At 47.0% G+C, this 9,279-nt stretch overlaps 1 protein-coding gene across 1 annotated transcript; it reads left to right on the top strand.

The window, feature by feature from the left end:
* Window positions 1-1,860: 1,860 nt before the first annotated feature.
* On the top strand, window positions 1,861-8,640 carry LOC309393748 (vomeronasal type-2 receptor 26-like; the record flags this gene model as incomplete). The annotated part of the gene is made up of 3 exons (XM_081956243.1): window positions 1,861-1,944; window positions 5,655-5,781; window positions 7,730-8,640. The coding sequence occupies 3 exons, from the start codon at window positions 1,861-1,863 to the stop codon at window positions 8,638-8,640; spliced, it is 1,122 nt and encodes a 373-aa protein (XP_081812369.1).
* Window positions 8,641-9,279: the final 639 nt, after the last annotated feature.

Genomic DNA, 9,279 nt, shown 5'->3' with positions numbered 1-9,279 from the left:
TCTTAGGTTTCCTCATTGACCGGCATGGCGTCCATCCCTCCCCTTCCAAAATAGACGCCATTCTCTCCGCCCCCACTCCCTCTAACAAGGTTGAGTTGCAGGCATTTCTTGGCCTCCTCAACTTCTATTCCTCTTTCATTCCTCATAAAGCTTCCCTTACAGAGCCTCTCCATAGGCTTTTAGATAGCTCTGCCGCCTGGACATGGACTAGCCGCGAAGCGCAGGCGCTCGCGGCTGTCAAGGAATCTCTCACGCGCCCACCTGTCCTGGTACAATACGATCAGTCCCTTCCTCTGCTCCTTGCTTGCGACGCCTCCCCCTTCGGTGTCGGGGCTGTTCTGAGCCACGCTTACCCTGATGGCTCGGAAGCCCCTATTGCCTTTTACTCCCGCACCTTGTCCAAGCCTGAGTGAAATTACAGCCAGCTGGACAAAGAGGCACTGGCCGCCGTTGTGGGGGTAAAACGTTTCCACCACTATCTCTACGGCCGTACTTTCTCCCTCCTTACGGATCACAAGCCTCTTTTGGGCATCCTCGCAGGGGATCGCCCTACTCCTCCCATCCTCTCCCCTCGCATGTTGCGCTGGGCCGAATTTCTCTCTGCTTACAATTACTCCCTCATTCATAAGCCCGGCCGCCACATGGGCCACGCGGACGCTCTTAGCCGCTGCCCGCTTCCCCTGCTTCTTTCCGACCCAGCTCCCATCGAGTCCATCCACCTCCTGGATGAACTCCATCTGCCCATTACCGCCTCCGATATAGCCCTGTCCTCTCTCTCTGATTCCACCATTTCTGCTGTCCTTAACTATGTTCGCAGGGGATGGCCTCCCTCCTCTGTCGAACCCCGTTTTCTCCCTTTTTACCGGCGCCGCACAGAGCTCTCCGCGCTTCAGGGTTGCCTCCTATGGGGCCATCGCGTGGTCATTCCTGACCATTTGCACCAGTCTGTGCTTGCACACCTCCATGAAGGGCACCCAGGCATAGTCCGGATGAAATCCCTGGGCAGGGGGTATGTCTGGTGGCCCTCCATGGATGCAGACATTACGGCTTGGGTGCAGCGCTGCACCCCATGCCAACAGGTCCATCCCGCCCCTCCCTCCGCCCCTGCTCGCGAGTGGGAACATCCTAGGGCTCCGTGGAGTCGTCTCCATATAGATTTCATGGGCCCCCTCGCAGGCACTTCCTTTTTCCTTGTCATAGATGCCTGGTCTAAGTGGGTGGAACTTTTTCCTATGCCCTCTACCACCTCCGCGGCCACTATCCGCATCCTTAATTCACTGTTCAACACCCATGGGTTGCCGGACATCATTGTCTCGGACAATGGCCCCCAGTTCACTTCCCAGGAATTCCAACAATTCCTTGCAGTTTTGGGTATTCGCCATGCCCCAGTCGCTCCCTTTCACCCTGCGGGGAATGGCCTGGCTGAACGTGCTGTGCGTTCCGCCAAGGAATCACTTGCCCGCATGGTTAATCTTCCTTTATCCTCCCGGATTACTACTTATCTGCATTCCCAGCATTCCACCCCGTGCCCCCTCACAGGCAAAAGTCCTGCTGAACTCCTCTTGGGCAGGAAAATCCGGACCACCCTGGACCGTTTACACCCTCTGTATTCCTCTTCCCCTCTTCCTACCTCTCCCCCTCCTAGGGCTTTTCGGGTGGGTGAGAGGGTTTTTGCACGGAACTTCGCGGGTGATCCGAAGTGGGTACCCGGAAGTATTGCGGACATAACGGGGCCCTGCTCTTACAGGGTCCTACTCGGTGACGGACGAATGTGGCAGCGCCACATAGATCAGCTGCGGCGGCGAACTGACGATGGGTCTCTGGATAGACCATCAACTCCGAGTAGACTAGGCCCTAGCGATGTCGCCTGCCGGCCCAACGACAACAACGCAGCTAGCTCTGAACCCGTGTCCCCCACCACGTTTAGATCTGCAGACTTATCTTGTAACTTTGGTGCACCTCCCGGGGCGGGGCCTCTGGAACCGCTCCGCCTGCCTTCTGGACCGAGCCATCCTCCTACGTCAACCACAGACACTCCTCCCCCGCGAAGATCGCTGAGCGTGTGCCAGTGTCCCGGGTATTTATGGGACTACGTCTGCGCGAACCAGGGGAAAGGGGTGTTGTGTACTGAGCCGATCCACCAGTAGGTGGCGCGCGTAGACCGTTTGTATAAATTGCTGTCAGCCGGAAATTCGTGTATCTTGGCTTAGTCAGTTACTGTTGTTACTGTTGTTTTTAAATAAAGATTAACGTCTAGCAGCCGTCTTTTACTCCCTGCCTTGGAACACAAAAGAAAGAGGGCAACTAATGATCCTCTGGGTAATGGCGTTAACCCTCTGGAGCACTGTCCTATCTGCCATATACAATTGGTAAACCATACACAGGTGAAGTAAGTTAAAATACTCTCTATGGTGCAGCAGTAGAAGGTCAACAGCAGTTTTTCATTCAGTTGTTCTTTCCTGAGAAGTCTCAGGTAGTATAATCTTTGCTGGGTCCTTTTGACCAGGGCTGCAATGTGAGTGCCCCAGGTCAGGTCCTCTTTTATGACAAGACTCAGAAACCTAAAACTGGCCACTTGCTCCACTCGCTCTCCATTGATAAGCCAGGGCTTAATGTCAGATCTATTCTTTCTATAGTCCATTATAAGCTCCTTGGTCTTATTGGAGTTAAGGACCAAGTTATTGTCTCCATACCACGAAAGCAACCGTTCCACCTCATCTCGATAGGCAGACTCATTCCCGCCTCCCCTGCCCCCCGGAGATGAGTCCCACCACCGTTGTATCATCTGCAAATGTAGTAATAGTATTACTGGCATGAGTTGAAATGCATTCATGCACATAAAGAGTATAGAGTAAGGGACTCAACACACAACCCTGTGGTGTAACAGGGCTAAGAATAAGGGCTGAAGAGATATGATGACCTAATCTGACCCTCTGAGAGGGGCCAAACAGGAAATGCAGAATCCAAAGGCAGATTGAATAAGAAAGCCCAAAATCCATAAGTTTAGGCACTAGTCCATGTGGAAGAATTGTGTTAAATGCAGAGCTAAAATCTACAAAAAGCATCCTCACATAGCCCCTCCCCCTCGGCTGTTCCAAATGAGTCAGAGCAGTGTGAAGAGTAGTGATGCCTATAGCATCCTCTGTAGATCTATTTCTTCTGTATGCAAACTGGTGTTTATCCAATGTATGCGGAAGAGCAGGAATGAGGTCCCGGCAGACCAATTTCTCAAAGCGCTTCATGAGGATCGGAGTCTGTAATTGTTGAGGTTATTGATAGGGAACTTCTTTGGCAGCGGAACAATGGTGGAAGCCTTCAAACAAGTTGGAGTAGTGGACTCCAACCAATTGAAGACCAACTGAAGATCCTGGTAAGGACTCCAGCCAACTGATCAGCACACTCTCTAAGCACTCGGCCAGAGATACCTTCAGAACCATCAGCCTTTCTAGGGTCCACAGCTCTCAAAACGCTCCTCACCTCCCCTTCCTCCACAATGAGGTGGGGGCTGCAATGGGCTGGTGGTTGTATTTTGTCTGCTCTTCAAAGCGAGCAAAGAAATGATTCAGCTCCTCTGCCACCATTAGTTTGTTTAATTTATGTGCTGCCCTTTTCACTGTAGAAAGCAATATGGGACAGAAAGTGAGAAGCCTTTAAGGAACAGATCAGGGCATTTTCAGTCCCCTCTGCCTTCTGGGGTCTTCCTAAAACTGGTGAAAGAGACTTTCAAGTGCTTGGCATTGTGGCGCTGATAGCCTCAACCTGGCTTGTTCCTTGCCTAACACAATCTTTGGGATTGTTCTGCTGTCATATCCCTTCATGATAGGAAACAGAGAACATGGGGAGCAAGGTTGGAGAGCTGCCTTATGGCATTCCCCCAGATTGTAGCCATTAATGAACCATTTCTCTGCACAGAGTTCCTAAGTATAAATAGGATGTCCTTTGATCTACATTCCCTAGCCAGGCTCCAGTTACAGTTAGCCTGCCTCTTCCCAAAAACAACTATTTTAGTTTTGGATGGTTTTATTGAGGACGTTGAGTGCACAGGACATACTAAACCTGTACCTAGATTGTTATCTGCCATGAGTCTCTCTGGCCAGAAAGGAGACTCTAAATGTAACTGATAAGGAAAGTGGGACTGTCTTTCCAGGCCAGTTGATGTCATCTAATTGTAGTTCTTTTACATGCTGCAAAAGTTGCCTGACTAACCCTGTTTGAGCGACACGTTCTCATCAGCTCAGTTCCAACTTGCCTCACTTCTAGAAAGTAGTCAGTCAAATTTAGTCTCATTTCAGGAGCATGGAAACCATATGAAGAATATATATATATATGTTGTATTTGTACTGATAAATAAATAAAGGGAGACTAGTATAGATCTATTTCGAGCTAATTAGCTCTCATCAGCTAGCCATACCCTTACTGGGATTTGAACCCGGGCTGTATATATCGTAGGCAGGAGTTTTAGCCACTAAGCCACGGGCTCACTTCCTTATCAGTTGAGCCAGGGAAATAGGTATGTATTTGTGTTACAACCCCTGGTATGCCTAAATATGGGAGGAAGGTCACTACTCCCTCTTTTTGTCCTTCGGCTTATCACAAAGACCATGCAGGCAGAAAACCATATTTTTATTTATTTATTTTTTTTAAGTAGTGACCTTCCTCCCATATTTAGGCATACCAGGGGTTGTAACACAAATACATACCTATTTCCCTGGCTCAACTGATAAGGAAGTGAGCCTGTGGCTTAGTGGCTAAAACTCCTGCCTAAGATATATACAGCCCGGGTTCAAATCCCAGTAAGGGTATGGCTAGCTGATGAGAGCTAATTAGTTCGAAATAGATCTATACTAGTCTCCCTTTATTTATTTATCAGTACAAATACAACACATATATAAAAAGGCAACATTAAAAATAAAAATATGGTTTTCTGCCTGCATGGTCTTTGTGATAAGCCGAAGGACAGAAAGAGGGAGTAGTGAGCTTCCTGCCATATTTAGGCATACCAGGGGTTGTAACACAAATATATATATACACAAATAGAGGTCTGTCAACTATTTTTCCCCTTGGTAACTTAGTTGAGACAGTTTTGGATTTCTTTCAAAGGGGAGCAGCTTTCCAATGTTTTCTTTATTTATTTATAAAGTTTATAGGCCACCTATCTTACTCTGGGCAAGTTACCTTGAGGTAGTAAGTTGCCTTTTTGTAGTCCAGAAGAAATCTTTGCAGATCCTACTGGTAAAAAATATCTTTGTTCATCACTGTTTTATACTATTTTAATAAATACAATATAATAAAAATTTACTGAATCTTTAGATTCAATTTTATTCTAAAATTTAACATGAATTAGTTTATCAATCTGAAAAACATGGATATATGAAGAATAGAGGAATGGATATTAACACGGCCATGAGGAGGAACCCACCAATTGTCACTTAATGCTTCAATCTTTTCTCAATTCCTTTCCTCCAGACTTTAATAAGTAGAAATGTGCTCCTAGTTGTATCTCTTGTAATCTTTTGGGACTACTAGTTAGAGCTTTCATATTTATCTTACTGAAGACCAGGTACTACTTGTCTAATATTTATTTCTATCTCCATTTTCCATGAATGAAGAGTCCTAACACATTTTCTTGTGTTCTTGCTTCTTTCTCTGCATAGCCCCTGCCTCAGTCCAAATGTGTGGAAAGTTGTCATCCTGGATTTGTCAAGAGGGCTCGAGAAGGAGAGCCAGTTTGCTGCTATGACTGCGTTCCTTGTCCGGAGGGGACCTTCTCCACTCAGGAAGGTGGGTCACACTGAGGAAAATGGGAGGCTTTGTGGAACTGGATCCATCCAGAACATTTTGATAGAAAGGGCAAGTGAAAAGACAGATTGAAACTCAACTCTTTTTTTATTTATTATCAAAATGCCTAATTTCTTACCTAACGGGACAAGTAGCAAAAGGATCTTGAGGGGGGGGGGGCGGGTAGAGAAGTGATAGGAAGCCATGGCAAGTAGGTAAACTTTACTACTGCCAGAGAAAATGTATCTTCTCCTTTTTAGCTTGGATGTTCCTGCCGCATTTTTCTTTCAAGGAACATTGGAGTTCTTCAAAACTGAGGAATTGTTTTAGATGCACCTCCTGGAAGGACTTCTGCAATGCATTGCACATGGGCCCTTTAGGATGACTGAGAAGGTGTTGCTGGTCCAGAGTGAGGTGGTGTGGTTAATTATGAGTGCACCTCACCAGTGACGTGCAGTGAGGTTTATGACTGGTGAGGCACTGACACAGTGCTGGGTTTCAAATATTTTTAGACTTGTGGACTTCAACTCCCAGAATTCCACAGCCAGGCATGCTCAGTTCCAATTTAAAGCGACAGCATTTGTTTTTCTCCTTTGCTCCTTCTTTCTTTTTCTTTTTCTTCTCCTTCCCCTCATTCCTCCCTCTCTCCCTTCCTCCCCCTCTCGCAAACACAGACACACACACACACACACAAGTTGGATTGGACTATCTCTCCTACCCCTTTCCTCTCTTACTCACTCTCAAACAAACCCCCACACACACAAAAGTTGGATTGGATATCTTTTCCAGTGGCTTGAAAGCAGCTCCTCTGCCACCCCTCCCCATTCCCCTGCTGCCTTTCCCAAACACCTCCACCATTGCAAATGCAGCCTGCTGTCTGGGTGGGAAATGCCTGGAACACAATAAAGCCCACCCACCACCTCCTGCTGGCAGACTGGGGTGAGACGAGAGGCAGAGAAGCCGGAGGGGAGCTGAGCCGAGCCTTCCAAAAGAAAGAGGCTGGGGGAAAGTGTGTGTACTACAGCATGGCTCTTTGCCTGGCTTCCTGCCTCCTCCTGTGGTCTCCTCAGTGCTCGCTTGTGCTCTCCCTCCCCAAGTGTAGTTTGATTGCAGGTGGAGCCACGTTGCCTTTTCAAACTTGTAATCAGTGAAGCTGGGCTAGATTTTTATATAGTTTTATCCAGCTGTGTGTGTGAGAGAGAGAAATGAATGGGGGCCTGGGGAGGAAGTCACTACACTTGGGGAGGGAGAGCACCAGTGAGGTCAAGCAGAGTCATCCACGGTGAGGCAGCAACTAGCTCAGCTTTTTCCTTTTACTTTTTTTTTCATGATGAGAGTGGTGAGGCTGTGCCTCACTTGCCTCACCTGACTGCACGTCACTGCACCTCACTGCACCTCACTACACCTCACTACTGATATATTGCCACTGCTCCCAGTACCTTCTCTAGATAATGTTCAGGACTAGTTTTCTCTTCCAGTCAACTAATTTCAAAAGATGGGCATCACCTGGGTCCAATATTTCTTATTTATATCCTACTATTATTATTTTTACAAATAACTCAAACACACCTTCCTCCCCCCATCATTCTCACAACAACAGCCCTGTGAGGTGGGTTGGGCTGAGAGAGAGAGAGTGATAGGCCAAGTCACCCAGCAAGATTTGATAGCTAAGGCAGGACTTGAACTCATGGTCTCCCACTTTATAGCCTGATGGCTTAACCCCTAGACCAAACTCTCTTTAATAAGAAGTGCCCTGTGTCAGAGGCCAGGAAATTTATGAGAAAATAGTATAGATATTTAAACCTGAATTTTCCTTATCTTTTTATCTGTGAAATTGTTCAGAAATGCATCCTGGAAAATAGTCCTATTAACACCTGTTGTTCCCAAAAAGGGATTTCTTGAAATGTCAAAGACAGAAAATTAAAGAAATATTGCTTTTGGGGTTTTTCAGATATCGAAAAATGCACCAAATGTCCAGATGATAAATATCCAAATGAGGCCAGAGTCCAATGTATCCCCAAAGTTATAACCTTCCTGTCTTATGAAGAACATCTGGGCATCATCCTGGTCTCTTTCGCCCTGGTCTTGTTCCTAACCACAGGCCTTGTTTTAATCATCTTCATTAAATATCGAGAAACAGCTATTGTCAAAGCCAACAACCGGGATCTCTCCTACATCCTCCTGGTCTCCCTCCTGCTTTGCTTCTTGTCTTCTTCTCTCTTCATTGGTCAACCAAGGAAAGCCACCTGCCTTCTCCGACAGACAGTTTTCAGCATCATCTTCTCAGTTGCCATTTCTTCTCTCTTGGCCAAAACCATCACTGTGGTGCTGGCTTTCCTGGCCACAAAACCAGGAAACCGAGTGAAGAGATGGTTGGGGAAGAGCTTGGCCAACTCCATCATCCTTTCTTCTTCTGCTGTCCAAATTATCATCTGTTCCATCTGGCTGGGAGCTTCTCCCCCATTCCCTGACTCTGACCTCCACTCTCAGCCTGGAGAGATCATCCTGCAATGCAACGAAGGGGCTGTTGTCATGTTCTACATCACCCTCAGCTACATGGGCTTCCTGGCTGCCATCTGCTTCACGGTGGCTTTCCTGGCCAGGAATCTGCCTGGGGCCTTCAACGAAGCCAAGCTGATCACCTTCAGCATGCTGGTCTTCTGCAGTGTCTGGGTGACTTTTGTGCCCACCTACCTGAGCACCAAAGGGAAATACATGGTGGCTGTTCAGGTCTTCTCCATCCTGGCCTCCAGTGCTGGTCTGCTGGTCTGCATCCTCATCCCCAAGTGCTACATTATCCTTCTGAGGCCAGACCTGAACACAAAGGAGCATCTCACAGCGAGAATAAATGTAAAAGCATGAGATATAATACCATTATGATATTGGAAGAATTGCTAAGTTTTCTTTTATTTGAAAGAAAATATTATTATTTTTCTACTTAGATAGTATGCAGTAATCCAAGAAGAATATATGTCTCTGTTTGTTTAATCCCCTTCTCTTTCAACTCAATAAATCTTAATAAAGAGAACTCTGTGAAGGTCATTCAGGAGAATTTGATGTTCAGCAGCAGCCAATGAACCTGATGCCTTATAAAAATAATTGGAGTAGGTTTTCTTACTGACAGAGCCAAAAAGTGTCTGTGTGTGAGAAAAAACCCAGAGGAGGAAAAATGGCAAGATGAAAGCTGTGGGAAAGAAGCTCCAGTCATGCTGTGAGATAATCTCTGTGAGAACCCATGAAATCCCGAAATGATGTGAACTGCAGGGTTTCACCTGCTCTCTGCTGGGGAGGGAAATCTGCACAACTATTCAATGATCCTTTCTTGATGTCCTGATGAAACCGACTCTGCCATAGACGTCCGGATGTGAATCCCTTGTTGTGAAATGGGGCCCTGGGAGACAGTTGGGCCTGCTGATAGTATACCTGGCTCCTCGCTATACATCAGCGGCCCTGCCTGAACTCCTCGAGCTGATCGCATCGGTGGTGGTTGAGACCCCCAAA

Source organism: Natrix helvetica (assembly GCF_964273705.1).
Source record: "Natrix helvetica genome assembly, chromosome: 5".
NCBI lineage: Eukaryota > Metazoa > Chordata > Lepidosauria > Squamata > Natricidae > Natrix > Natrix helvetica.
The sequence above is the reverse complement of the archived record's forward strand: the minus strand, read 5'-3'. Positions and strand labels throughout refer to the sequence as shown.